A 15161-nucleotide genomic window follows, 5' to 3' on the forward strand; every position below is an offset into this window, starting at 1 on the left:
GGTCTGGCATCTGACTTCAGCTCAGGTCACGATCTCGCTGTCCGTGAGTTCGAGCCCCGTGTCGGGCTCTGTGCTGACAACTCAGAGCCTGGAACCTGCTTCAGATTCTGTGTCTTCCTCTCTTCTCTGCCCCTCCCCACTCCTGCTCTGTCTCTCTATCTCTCAAAAATACCTAAACGTTAAAAAAAAAAAATTTTTTTTTAAAGACTATCTTAGGGCTATTTTATTTCCTTGACTTTGTGTTCTCACGGAAGTTTGTGTTAACAGCCCGTTAGTAGCAAGGGAATTTCAATGTTCTTTTTTCTTTTTTTTTCTTTTTTTTTGTAGTTTTGATGAAATGGCTAAATATGACCTCCCCGCCTCCATTGACTTCATCGTGAAGCACACGGGACAAAAGGAAATATTTTACGTGGGCCATTCCCAAGGCACCACTATCGGTATGGTGCTAATGTTCCTTAAGGACTCTTGCAGGGTCTACAGGCATCCTTCTCCAGGGTGTGGGTGAACTTCCAGAGCTGCGAGGGAAGTAAAGGAGAGCCGGAGGCAGGAATGCCACAGCAGCACCTGGCAGCTTCCCCCCCTTCCCTTCTACCTTATCTTCTCTAGTCACAAAGAATGGATTGTCAACAACACGTTGTTTGCGGTTTTGTTGGTTTCCAAGGGTACGAAAGTTGGCTATCCATCTCAAGATCATGACTACCTCTTGGGCTACAAATAGAAATTTCATACCGACTCTTATTGTTTAAATGTAGCAAAGGACGTTGGGAGGGAGAGACTTGAAAGGGAAGTTTATGTTTATGCATTCAGGGTGGATGAGACTTAAGATGTGCACAAGGGCGAGGAAGGTCATCACATGTTTAAAGACGACTAGAAAAGAGCTGCCCACAGCTCACGGCCGTCATATTTCTGGCTCATGCGTCACAGCTTCACTTTCAGGAAAACAAATACATTCCCTAAGACCTAACATAATTCTCTTACGTGGTATGCTAAACTTTTGTACTTTCACCCTTTCCACTTTGGAAGTTACAAAGGCCATTTTATGATAGAAGCCAATATTAACTGAGTCTGTTCTAGGCTGAAAACTATCATTTTCTTATGAGAATAATCCATTTCCCGCTTTAAAAAATGTGTTGAGTAACAGTCTAATCCCATTTTCCATAGATCTGTTCTCTGATGTTAGTTAGCCATTGGGTCGGTTATCCGGAACCAGGAATCCTGGAAAATCATGAAATAAGAAGCAAGTGGGCTACGTGTTAGAGCTTATCGACTCATACTATGATATATAATTCTTTGGTTATTTGCCTTCTAGGAACTCAGAAAACAGAAAAGCTATAAAAATATTTAAGATGTGCAAATACGTAGCTTGATAAGATGACAAATAATTGTCATATCAGTGACTCGAAACTAACAATATAATATAAACCAGCATTCGGTATCCTCTGTACAAGAAGGCAAGGAACTTTTTAAATAAATTAAAAGTAAATATTAAACTTATTTGACATTTATTGACTCTGTCACCTAAAGTGTAAGATTCAAATACCAGAAAAATCAACTTAGCGCATTTTCACCATTGCTACTTATACAAATGCTAAATGTTGTTTCTGGTTTTTAAACTACGTGTTAACAAGACTGTTTTATTGATGGTTTATCACAACTTATGATCTAGGTATTATTTTTAATACTAATAATCTGCATTATGTTGTGATTGATATGCATGTCTCATACTGGATGATTGGTAAATGTTTGATAAGGGAATTAAGAAATGAGTGAGTCAACAAATAATCCAGTGAAGAAATAGAATAGAAACTTCTATTCTATTAGAATAGAATAGAATAGAATAGAATAGAATAGAATAGAAATGAATAGAAACTTCTCTAAAGAAGACATCCGGATGGCCAACAGGCACATGAAAAGATGCCCAACGTCCCTCCTCATCAGGAAAATCCAAATCAAAACCACACTGAGATACCACCTCACTCCGGTCAGAGTGACTAAAATGAACAAATCAGGAGACTATAGATGCTGGAGAGGATGTGGAGAAACGGGAACCCTCTTGCACTGCTGGTGGGAATGCAAACTGGTGCAGCCGCTCTGGAAAACAGTGTAGAGGTTCCTCAAAAAATTAAAAATAGATCTACCCTATGACCCAGCATTAGCACTGCTAGGAATTTACCCAAGGGATACAGGAGTGCTGATGCATAGGTGCACTTGGACCCCAATATTTATAGCAGCACTTTCAACAATAGCCAAAGTATGGAAAGAGCCTAAATGTCCATCAACCGACGAATGGATAAAGAAGTTGTGGTTTATACACACAATGGAATACTACTTGGCAATGAGAAAGAATGAAATATGGCCCTTTGTAGCAACGTGGATGGAACTGGAGGGTATTATGCTAAGTGAAATAAGTCAGGCAGAGAAAGACAGATACCGTATCTTTTCACTCCCATGTGGATCCTGATAAACTTAACAGAAGACCATGGGGGAGGGGAAGAGCAAAAAGTTACAAAGAGGGAGGCAGACAAACCATAAGAGACTCTTAAATACTGATAACAAACTGGCGGTTGATGGGGGGTGGGAGGGTGGGTGATGGGCATTGAGGAGGGCACCTGTTGGGATGAGCACTGGGTGTTGTATGGAAACCAATTTGACAATAAATTATATTTAATGTAAAAAAATTTTTAAAAATAAATAAAAAGAAACGACTTCGCCTGGGTGGCTCAGTTGGTTAAGCACCTGACTTATGATCTCTGCTCAGGTCATGATCCCACAGTCCGTGAAATCGAGCCCCATTTTTGCCCTGCGCTGACAGCACAGAGCCTGGAGCCTGCTTCGGATTCTGTGTCTCCCTCTCTTTCCGCCCCTCCCCAGCTCACACTCTGTCTGTCTCTCTCTCAAAAATAAACATTAAAAAATTTTTAAAAGAAAAAAAATGAGCAAGTCAATTATTCAAAGTCTATTGAATTTACTCTTTAAAATTGTTTTTTTGAATCTTTATTTATTTTTGAGAGAGAGAGAGAAAGAAAGAAAGAGAGAGAGAGGACAGAGCAGGGAAGGGGCAGAAAGGGACGGAGACACAGAATCCACAACATGCTCCAGGCTCTGAGCTGTCAGCACAGCTGACACAAGATCATGACCTGAACCAGAGTCAGATGCTTAACCACTGAGCCACCCAGGCGCCCCTGAATTTACTCTTGTTTGCCACGATGTCATTTATTACGATGGTAGTAACTGCATAAGAGTAGTTAATCTGTCTTATTTTCTTTCAGCTTTCGTAACATTTTCGACAATACCAAAGATAGCTGAAAAAGTCAAAATATTTTTTGCCTTAGCTCCAGTTTTTTCTATTAAATACTCAAACAGCCCTTTAATCAAAATGGCATACAAGTGGAAGTCAGTGATAAAGGTATGTTATTCCTTTCCTCTACGTAGTTGATAATCCAAACGACAATATTCTCTCCTTTCAAAACGAAAGGTCTTGGCTATGTGTGAATTTAATTTTGTGGTTTTATTTGCACTGGATTCTTGCTTTTGTTTCTACAAAGGAATAGGGTTTTACTTATAATACCTTTGGACATGTTATTATGAAGGAAAATCCAGTGATCAACTTATCTCTACCTTGTGTTTCCAAGTTTTGCCCTTAATGTAAATGTTTTAAACTAATGTGAGATAATGCGTTTGATTATAAATATAGTGAACTCATCACACCATTTCTTGATTAATTATTTTGGTCTTCCAAATACAAATAAAGTAAATTTATTTTACAGGCTTTTGTTGGCAACAAAGCCTTCTTACCTAATACTTCATTTAAAAGATTTGTTGGTTCAAAGCTGTGTCCACTGAAGATTTTTGGCAAGATTTGCCGTGAGGTCTTGTTTTTGATGTATGGATGTGACCTGGAGAACTTAAATATGGTAAGAACAAGTTGAATTTGAAATGTATTTTGTCAGTTTTTAGAAAGCAGCTCGTAACAGTGCCTTGTGTGTTATTTTGTGATTTTCCCATACATACTGATAGTTAGATTCTTAGTCTTTCTGATTTTGTGACTGTACCAACATTCTGAAACTGATCAGCATTGGTATGTTGAGATAATTTTGCTTTCGCATTTGTCTTGCTCTCTGTAAAGAACAGAGGGCAGCCGCTGTGATGGGTATCTTTACTGGTCTTTGCTTCTGGGTGTTAGTTTCCCGAAATTTCTTGTATTTGTTTTCTATCACTTGTTTTTCACAACCCCTACTCTTTTTTTTAAGTTCATTTACTTATTTTGAGAGCAAGAGACTATGAGTGGGGGGAAGGGCAGAGAGAGAGGACAGAGAGGATCCCAAGCAGGCTCCATGCTGTCAGCACAGAGCCCAACGTGAGGCTCGATCCCATGAACCGTGAGATCATGACCTCAGCCAACATCGAGAGCCAGACACTTAATTGACGGAGTCACCCAGGCACTCCCACAGCTTCTACTCTTATATCTTGGTTCCTAACACTCCTTCCCTTTCTTGTTGATCTCTTTATAATTAGCATTAGTGCCCGCTAATTATCTTACATGCTCCTGGCATTTGTCAAAATTCCTGCAGTGGAAAACTGTTTCACTGCTCAAGCCCCTATTACCGAGGCCCTATGGATTGGTTGTATCTACATTCTATTACAGATGTAGGCATTCACTCTAAGACTTTTTCAGCACATTAGATTTAAAAATCCAGATTTGGCAGGGGCAATTGCAGCATTTAGACTGGTGCTTGGTTCCTGCACCTGTACGATTTAATAATTTCTCAGTGAGAACCAATCTATTCATTCAAAGAAAGAGAAGTTGTCAAGATGCCCATTCTTACCAACTTAGTCCATAGATTCAATGCAATCGCAATCAAAGTCCCAGGAGGTTATTTTAAGGATATTGACAAACTGCTTCCAAAGTTTATAGAGAGAAGCAAAACTGAGAGTTACCAACACAGTATTGAAGGGAAAGACAAAGTTGAAGGACTGATACTACTCAACCCCAAGACTTATTATTAAGCTACAGTCACCTACAGTCATAGTGTGGAATGAGTGAGAGAAGAAACTACTAGATCAGTGGAAGAGAATAGAGTGCCCAGAAATAGAGCCCCATAAGTATCATCAACAGAGCTTTGACAGAGGAGAAAAGGCCATGCGATAGAAAAATGACAGTCTCTTCAACAAATGGTGTTGGAGTTGGAACAAGCAGATGTCCACGTGCAAAAAAAAATTTCTAGACACAAACTTTACACCTTTCACAAAATTAACTTGAATTCGGATCATAGAGCTAAATGTGAGATGCAAAACTGTAAAACTCCTAGAAGATAACATGAGGAAAAAACCTAGATGGCCTTGGGCATGACAATGACCACCAGGGTGCTACATGTGTCACAACTGATGAACCTACATTGACACATCGTAAGTACCCCAAATCTATAGTTTACAGTAGGGCTCACTCTTGGTGTTCTACATTCTGACAAATGTATAATGACATGTATCTACCATTATGGTATCATATAGAATAGTTTCATTGCCCTAAAAATCCTTTGTATTTCATCGATTCATCCCTGCCTACTCAGCTCTTGGCAATCATTGATCTTTTCACCGTACCCACAGTTTTGTCTTTTCCTACTTGGAATCCCACAGTTTGTAACCCTTTCAGATTGTCTTCTTCCCCTTACTAACACATATTTAAGGTTCCTCCATGTCTTTTCATGGGTTGGTAGCTCATTTATTTTTAGTGCTGAAAAATATTCTGAAGTCTGGATGTATCACAGTTTACCTATGCACCTGCTAAAGGACATTTTGGTTCACGTGTTGACAATTATGAATAAAGATGCCATAAACATCAGTGTGCAGATTTTGTGTGAATGTACATTTTCAACTCCTCTGGGTAAATACCAAGGAGTGTGATTGCTAGATTGTATGCTAAGGACTCCTTTTGCTTTATAAGAGACCCACCAATGTGTTTTCCAAAGTGGTTGTGCCATTTTGCGTTACCCTCAGCAATGAATGAGAATCCCCGCTTCTCCATATCCTCACCATTTGGTGCTCACAGTGTATTGGGCTTTTATCATTTTAGCAGGTGTATAGTCATCTCTTACTGTTCTTTGGAATTGCATTTCCCTGATAACGTATAATGTCGAGCATCTTTTCATGGTCATTTGCTATCTGTGTATCTATTTGATGAGGTACCTGTTAAAGTCTTGGCCCATTTTTATCAACGTTTATTTATTTTTGGGACAGAGAGAGACAGAGCATGAACGGGGGAGGGGCAGAGAGAGAGGGAGACACAGAATCGGAAACAGGCTCCAGGCTCTGAGCTGTCAGCCCAGAGCCCGACGCGGGGCTCGAACCCACGGACCGCGAGATCGTGACCTGGCTGAAGTCGGACGCTTAACCGACTGCGCCATCCAGGCGCCCCATTGGCCCATTTTTAAATTGGGTTGTTTGTTTCCTCATTGTTGAGTTTGAAGAGTTCTTTGCATTTTGGGGGTAACAATCCTTTACAGATGTATCTTTTGCGAATATTTTCTTCCAGTCTGTGGCCTGTCGTCTAATTCTCTTTATACGCTCTTTTGCAAAGTAGAAATTTTTAATCTTATTGAAGGCCAGCTTGTCAGTTATTTTCTTTCACAGATTGTGCCTCTGGTGTTGTATCTAAAAAGTCATCACTAAACTCAAAGCCAGCTAGATTCTCTCTGCTATGTTACCTCCTTGGAGTTTCATAGTTTTGAGTTTGACATCTAGGTCTGTATTCCATTTTGACTCCTTTCACTCTTGTGAAGGGTGTAAGGTCTGTGTCTAGATTCTTTTTTTTTTTTTTTTCTTTTTGCATGTGGCTATCTAGGTGTTCCAACACCATTTATTGAAGAGATTGTTGTGTCTCTACTGCATTGTTTTTTCTCCTTTGTCAAAGATTAGTTGACTCTATTTATGGGGGTCTTTTTGGGGGCTCTCTGTTCCATCTATGGATCTCTTTGTCCATTCTTTCACCAGTACCACACTGTCTTGATCACTGTCGCTTTGTAGGAAGTCTTAAAGTCAATTAGAGTCAGTCCTCCAACCTTCTTCTTCCCTCACAATATTGTGTTGGCTATTCTGGGTCTTCTGCTTCTCCATCTGGACTTTAGAAGCAGTCTGGGGGTTGTTGATTTCCTTCAAATAACATGCTGAGACGTTGATAGGATAACATTGACGTTATATGTCTTGGTCACTGACTGAGGTTCCCAGGGACCCTGTAGGCAAATGCAACCCTAGGTTGACATGAAGGCTGCTCTATTTGTGGTCGCTTCATTTTTGAGTTGTGTGAAACTTCGGGACCCCAGTTTGTCACAGAGAGAGTTTCTTATTAAATCTCCCAACTGCCTTTGGCAGGCCCTGAGCTGATTTTTGTTTTCTTCAACTAGCTAAGTTCTCAGAATGCAACTTCAGATCCTCTAAGGCTGGCAAAGAACTTGAAGGAAAACTGGCGTCAGTACTTTGCTTTTTTGAGGGGTCTTTGGTTTTTTTCTTGTCTATTTTTCCTGGAAAATTTTAATTTAATTTAACTTAATTTAATTTAATTTTTAAATTTTTTTTTTCAACGTTTATTTATTTTTGGGACAGAGAGAGACAGAGCATGAACGGGCGAGGGGCAGAGAGAGAGGGAGACACAGAAACGGAAACAGGCTCCAGGCTCTGAGCGATCAGCCCAGAGCCTGACGCGGGGCTGGAACTCACGGACCGCGAGATCGTGACCTGGCTGAAGTCGGACGCTTAACCGACTGCGCCACCCAGGCGCCCCTAGTTTAATTTTTTAAGTCTATTTATTCATTTTGAGAGAGAGAGCATGCACGAGTGGGGGAGCGGCAGAAAGAGAGAGGCAGAGAGAGACAGAATCCCAAGCAGGCTCCACACTGTCAGCACAGAGCCTGATGTGAGGCTCGAACCCACAAACCATGAGAACGTGACCTGAGCTGAAACCAAGAGTCGGATGCTTAACCAACTGAGCCACCCCGATGCCCCCTGGTAACTTCTTCCTATATTTTCTGTTCTTTTGCCTTCAAAAAGGATGTATATCTATGTGAGTGCCAAGAGTTCTGAATGTTTTCCATATGGGATGACGGACTATGTAATTTAGAAATCTCATAATAGCTTCCACATTAATGTAAAAATTACACATGTAGTAAGTACATTTATGTATTTAGTGGAATATAATTTAATCTTTTGTTTATATTATTTGTTTAAAAATAACTTTACATTTTCTTAGAATTATTTACTTTAATAAATATCAAAGATTATGTTCTCTATGATTGGGCTAAGCATAAAAATAATTTTTTAACCCCTCAGGGTCGTGTGGATGTGTACATGTCACATAACCCAGCAGGGACATCTGTTCAAAACATGCTTCACTGGAGTCAGGTATAACTTTTAAAGTGCATTTTAGTACGATTTTAATCTTTACTACTCTTGGTTTATCCCCCTCATTCTCGGAATCATGCCATTGCCATAGGATGATAAATTTGGAAGGATAAAATGAAACTTACATATTCGTGTAATTCTTCATAGATTATAATATGTTAATATCATAATCTATCCGGCCCTCTAACCTAAGCAACGATCAGAGCAATATAATTATTTTCTGTTTTACAAATAAGAAAATGTTAATAATTCAGAATAGTAGACTAGGAATCATCTAGGTCATGCCCCTCATTTGACTTGCCCCAAAATTCAAGGCTACTCCTTTAAAAAAAAAAAACCTAAGACGAGCACACAGGTGTCCCAATGTCTAGTCTGTCACTGGACTACACTTTCTCCTCTGTGAAACTGTGAAGTCCATGAGGGCCGTGAGCCAGTTTTGTTCACTTTTGTATTTGCAAGGCTGAGAGTTCTGGGGAAATAGCAGACACTTAAGAATGTTTGTTGAATGCATATTGGCGAAGAAAAAAAATCCAGTGTGAGTATCATGTCAATGTTGAGAGCCAGGATAAGATTCTAGAAAGAACACTGTACTTGAGATCAAAACACCAGATGCTGAGTCCTTTCTCTGAACTTTACTGGCAGTGAGAGACTGAGCAAGCTCATTTAATCTCTATGAATTCAGTTTCCTTAATTTTAAAAATGGAGTTAATAATAATGCTCTGACCTAACAAAAATATTATGAGAGTTAAACAGGGCGATGATTATGAGTGTTATTTAAACTTAATAAACACCGATGAATTTAAAGTATTGTTGAGATAGGGGTGCCAGGTGGCTAAGTCGGGTAAGCATCCGGCTTTGGCCCAGGTCATGATCTCACGGTTTGTGAGTTCAAGCCCCACAGAGCTATCAGCACAGAGGCACCTGGGTGGCTCAATCAGTTAAGGGTCTGACTCTTGATTTTGGCTCAGGTCATGATCTCACAGTTTATGGGTTCTAGCCCCATGTCAGGCTCCATGCTGGTAGCATGGAGCCTGCCTGGGAGTCTCTCTTTCTCCTTCTCTCTCGGCCCCTCCCCTGCTTGCTCACTCTGTCTCTCTCTCTCTCTCTCTCAAAATAAATAAATGAACTTTAAAAAAAAAGTTTCATTGAGATATTGGTTAAGGGCTTTCTCATTTAAAAATGTTGAAATCTAGGGGCACCTGAGTGGCTCAGTCAGTTGAGTGCCCAACTTCGGCCCTGCTTGTGATCTCTCAGTTTGTGGGGTCGGGCTCTGTGCTGACAGCTCAGAGCCTGGAGCCTGCTTCAGATTCTGTGTCTCCCTCTCTCTCTGTCCCTCCCTGCTCACACTCTGTCTCTCTCTGTCTCTTGAAAATGAATAAGTGTTTAAAAAATTTTTTTTACTGTTTAAATCTGTTCAGTGATTGCTTTTGAGGTAAATTATTAAAAATCTTCAGCTTACTGTTAGATTTAGCTCATTGCTGATGATAGCCAGGGCAGGAAATAGAAGCAATCTTTGCGTGCATATCGAGCACCTAGTATGTGCCCTATGTTGTTCTACGCTCATTGTACTTACCAGTGAACAAACTAAGTATCCCTGTCCTCCTTAAGCTCGCATTCTAGCAGTAGATATACAGACAGTAACCAATAAGCAAAGCAAGTAAGTAAATCATCAAAACTTAAGAAGGGGCTAGAAGCTATGGAAAAATAAAGGGGGGAAAGGAGGATAAAAAGATGAGGCATACAGGGCAGGGGATTGTGTTTTTGAATAGAGACACAGGCCAGCCTCAATGAGATGGTGACATGCGAGAAAAGATTTAAAGGCGCTGAGAAAGTTAGCAACGTGAACAACTCGGGAGGAGCATTCCGTACAGACAGAATAGCCGGTATACAGGCTGTTAGTCGGGAGCATTTCTGAGAGTCACGGCTACAAGGTCCCTCCAGCTGATGTCAGTGATTAAGGGAGGGAGGAGTAGGAAAAGGGGGCAGAAATGGAATAGAGCCAGAAAGAAACAAGAGCGCCATTGTTAGGACTCTGGCTTTCCAGCTCGAGTAGCCCCTGCAGGGTTCTGGGCAGGGAGGGACATGATCTAATTTACATTTTGGGGGCGCCCGGCTGGCTCACCTGGCACAGTGTGCGGCTCTTGATCTCAGGGTCGTGAGTTTGAGCCCCACGTTGGGGGTAGAGTTTACTTGAAAAAAAAGAAAGGAATACTTTGGGTGCCATGTTGGATAGGCTGAAGTGGGGCAAGAGTGGAAGCCGTGAGAAAGTTAGTAGATTACTACTGTAATCCAAATAAGAAGTGGTGATGGCCTGCACTGATGTGTTCCCAGGAAGGGTGGTAAAGAGGGTTGGATTCTGAATATACATGTGTTTTGTAAACACGCAGCCAAGGACACTTAATGATGGATTCTACGCGAGGAGAGAGAGGAGAGTCTTGGATAACTCCAGAGGTTCTGGCCTAAGCAACAGAACGATCCAATTGCCATTAAAGAAGACTGGGAGGTTTGGGGGTGGAGTGGGTTTGGAGGAAAGATACGCTGTTGTAGTTTGGAGATGTTAAGTGTGAGACATCCGAATGATTAATCCGAAGAAGCAGTTGCATACAGGAGTCTAGGATTTAGAAGAGACTCTCAGAAGAAGACGGACGTTTTGAACACGGACGCCATTGAAAGCCAAGAGACCGGATGAGAACACGGAGTGAGTACAGATGGGGAGCAGGGGAGCAAGGCTGGAGGGCTGAGACATGGAAAGGCTCAGAGGTCAGGAAGCAGAGGCTGGATGAATATGCCAAAGAGACAAAAAAAAGGAGCAGTGAGAGAAAAATGAAAATCAAGAAATGATGATACTAGGGGCGCCTGGGTGGCGCAGTCGGTTAAGCGTCCGACTTCAGCCAGGTCACGATCTCGCGGTCCGGGAGTTCGAGCCCCGCGTCAGGCTCTGGGCTGATGGCTCAGAGCCTGGAGCCTGTTTCCGATTCTGTGTCTCCCTCTCTCTCTCGGCCCCTCCCCCGTTCATGCTCTGTCTCTCTCTGTCCCAAAAATAAATAAACGTTGAAAAAAAAAATTAAAAAAAAAAAAAAGAAATGATGGTATTGTAAAAGCCGAGTGAAAAAAAGTTCTCAACGATAGAAATGAACAACTGTCAAGTGCTGCTCCTAGGTGACATGGGAAGATTTCTCCGAATTGACCAAAGTTCTACAAATGTTAAGGTCGTAAATAACCCTGGCAATTTTGGCGGCAGGAAAGAGCTGCAGGGGAAGCAGTGTTCTCGGAGAAATCAGGTGGTCCGGACGACAAGGAGGTGAGGGAGCCCATCAGAAATGGGTTTTAAGATACAGGCTGATGACGAATTCCCGATGGTAGAGAGGGCTTTAGAGCTGGGGGGAATTAGAATGAGACAAGATGTGGGGGCAGGGGGTGTATGGAGACCTGTCAGGTGTAAAATCCCAGAAAAAATAGTAACCCGAGAGTCTGAACCTCCTTGCAATGAAGACATTGTCAGGGGGAAAAAATGGGCATGATCAGATTGGACCTACTAAGTTCAAAGCAGGTAGTGGTGGTGAGGCTGCAAGCATGGAGGGTGAAGCGAGGGATGGCTTCTGGCCCATTCTTTCGAGCGCTGTTGTTTGAAGCAAGGTGTTTAGGAAAGTATCACTTTAGCCCTAGTGCACTTAGTCCTAGATGCTCACTTTTGACCTCTGTGGATGAAACGGGATTTCTTGGGAAGCCTGACATTGTCCCCAAGCACACCGGCCCCCTTTAATAAGGTAGTAGACGTCGGGGGAAACATGCATTTATATGAAGATGATAGGATTATATTCTGTACATCCCCTGCCCCCCATCTCCTACCTCTTCCATTTCTTGCCCTTTACGAAGGAAGGGAGAAGCAAAGAAGTCTACCTGCGTATGAACCAACAGACAATACTCAACGCACACCTCACGCTCTCCCCTGCCGCGCTAATAAACACATGAGTATAATCTTACTTTAAAAATTTTTTCTTTCAGCTTTTTAATTCTAGTCGCTTGAGAGCTTTTGATTGGGGCAGTCCTGCTCTGAACTGGATGCATTTTAATCAGGTACATAATTATGTCTAAGCTAAAAACTATCTCTGGGCTCAGTTCAGATGACATTGCAATAGATAAAAGTTCACGTAAAGCCCGAGAGTATAATAACAGAGTCAGAAGAACCCGCAGGTGAATGTCACTGTGATTTGTCTCCATATTGTCACATCCAGCCAGAAGGGTGTTTCCATATTTTCCCTGTATGCTACCAAATATCTTGGATAAGCCCGGAGAAGTTGACAGGCTGTAGAGTGATTCATCCCATATATATTCAATTATATATATGTTATATATATAATTGAATATTATATATTCAATTATAATATATATAATATTCAATTCAATATATATTCAATATATATTAAATATATTCAATATATAATATTCAATTATATATATATTGTTTATAATAGGCATAACTCTGTGCCTAGTTAACTAAGAAATAAAAAGCATAATATGGTTCTTGACCCTAAAACTATTTATTGTATTTGGGAAGATAAGAGAAACTCATTATAATTAAGAAAATGTAAAAGTCAATGAGAAGGTGGTAAAAATTGTATGAGTAGCAGGACAGAAGTCTGGTCTGTCTCCTTCAAACTTACCCTTTTCCGCCATACTTTTCTGCCTTAGCTAAACTCCGCGCTTGATGCGGCTGGCTTGTGTAAAACTCCGAAGTCAATCAGAAATCAGAATCGATAAAGTCATATTTGACTTCGACCGCTGATTTTTACCATTTACATATCAGCAATTATGCAGCCACCAAAAATGTTGATTAAAATGCTTTCACGTTTGGGGTGCCTGTGGGGCTCAGTCAGTTAAGCATCCAGCTTCAGCTCAGGTAATGATCTCACAGACGGTCAGTTCAAGCCCCGCATCGGGCTCTGTGCGGACAGCTCAGAACCTGGAGCTGCTTCGGATTCTGTGTCTCCCTTTCTCTCTGCCCCTCCTCTTCTCACACTGTGTCTCTCTCTCTCAAATAAACGTAAAAAAAAATTAAAATACTTTCACGCTTTACAAATGAGACTGCAAATACCTCTGTGGATTGTTTGAATGCTCTGAATTAGAGCAAACTGTCCAGTTTTGATTGGTATCTGACGTATTTCTAAGTAAAAATCGTAGTAACAATTCTTTCCTATCCATTGCTTCCACGGTAATAATTATTTTAGAATCAGCTTATTTTACAATGGTGTATTAATTCATCATTTAAAGAATCAGTAAAGGGGCGCCTGGGTGGCGCAGTCGGTTAAGCGTCCGACTTCAGCCAGGTCACGATCTCGCGGTCCGGGAGTTCGAGCCCCGCGTCGGGCTCTGGGCTGATGGCTCAGAGCCTGGAGCCTGTTTCTGATTCTGTGTCTCCCTCTCTCTCTGCCCCTCCCCCGTTCATGCTCTGTCTCTCTCTGTCCCAAAAAATAAATAAACGTTGAAAAAAAAAATTAAAAAAAAAAAAAAAGAATCAGTAAAGAACACCTTCTGTGTATCATTTTCGGTGACGACTCTTGTTTCTACCCATTGATGTTTAGACAACTTCTCCATTTTACAACGTGACACGCATGAATGTGTCAACCTCAACTTGGAACGGGGCCCGTGACGTGTTGGCTGATCCTCAAGATATTAATAATCTACTTTCTGAAATCACAAACCATATTTACCACAAAACCATTTCTTCCTACAATCATATAGACTTCTTGTTCGGATTAGATGTGTATCATCAAGTTTACCGTGAAATCATTGACATTATCCAAGGCACTCTGTAGAGAACCACGGTCCTCTGTGTTGAAGGATCTACATAGTTTCTATTAAAACCCAATCATCTCCTCTTACTATGTGTGTTTTTCCAGTTATTTAAAGAAAGTCTGGAATGTTTCATATTTTGTTTTCACGGCCCCAAGGCTTCCATGCATTAAATCAGCGGCATTTATTACATGGGGGGAAATGGCGGGTTCGAACTCAGCCCAGGGCCGTCTGTTGAGTTTCTACATGTAACGCGCATCCCTAAGAACACAATCTGAAACATTTTCAAGGGCAAAGGGTGACTTTTTGAGAAAGGGGCTTTCTTTTCCTCTGAGAAATATGAATGTATATGACATAAAAAGAGTTTGAAAGAAGGTTTGCCGCTGTGCAGCTGAGTTTTCTCTACGCCGAGTGAAGAGTAGAAGAAACACTTTTGAGCCAGGTAACGGAGTTTGGGGCAGGAAAAAGACAAGAAAGAGTGCCTGGAAGCCAGGGTCATGGTCATGTTGTTGCTTCTGCCCCACTTCCGGCCACGCTGCAGAAGTAGACGGACAGATCATAAAAGCCATGGTGGGGGGTGGGGGGTTATACCTCACTTCCCAGGGTGGATAGCCTGCCTTTCCAGCCAGTGTGCGTGGCAAGTAGCAATGGTTGAAGCATATTTCTAGGTAAACCAAACTGATGGTGGCCTCGCGGAATACACACTGCAACTTGGCGTACGAAAGATCCAAGAGCCTCCCGCATACCAGAAGAATGTCGATCCGTTCAGCAGAGCTGGGAAGGAGCCTAAGGTTTGGGATGGAGGGATGCTGTCGGTAAATGCAACACGTATCACAGGAGCCACAGACAGCGGCGAGCCACGGACATCAGCAGCCGATGCGGGACACATCGCTTGAGGGGACTTAGGCCCCAGGGGCGGCTGGACCCCTAGTCCTTGCGACTCCTGGATAACGCATAACTTCGCGGGCTTTCCTGCG

General features: G+C 41.7%; 1 protein-coding gene across 1 annotated transcript in view; it reads left to right on the forward strand.

Annotated features, from left to right (window-relative positions):
• The window catches only part of LIPJ (lipase family member J), a 33076-nt gene extending 18803 nt beyond the window's left edge, over positions 1-14273 (forward strand). The window contains exons 5-10 of the mRNA XM_023240310.2: positions 328-437; positions 3270-3406; positions 3768-3914; positions 8320-8391; positions 12397-12468; positions 13974-14273. Coding sequence (XP_023096078.2) covers positions 328-437; positions 3270-3406; positions 3768-3914; positions 8320-8391; positions 12397-12468; positions 13974-14207 — 772 coding nt within the window. The 3' untranslated portion in view covers positions 14208-14273. The remainder of the gene's footprint in view (positions 1-327; positions 438-3269; positions 3407-3767; positions 3915-8319; positions 8392-12396; positions 12469-13973) is intronic.
• The last annotated feature ends 888 nt before the right edge of the window (positions 14274-15161 follow it).

Source organism: Felis catus, chromosome D2 (genome assembly GCF_018350175.1).
Source record: "Felis catus isolate Fca126 chromosome D2, F.catus_Fca126_mat1.0, whole genome shotgun sequence".
Taxonomy (NCBI): Eukaryota; Metazoa; Chordata; class Mammalia; order Carnivora; family Felidae; genus Felis; species Felis catus.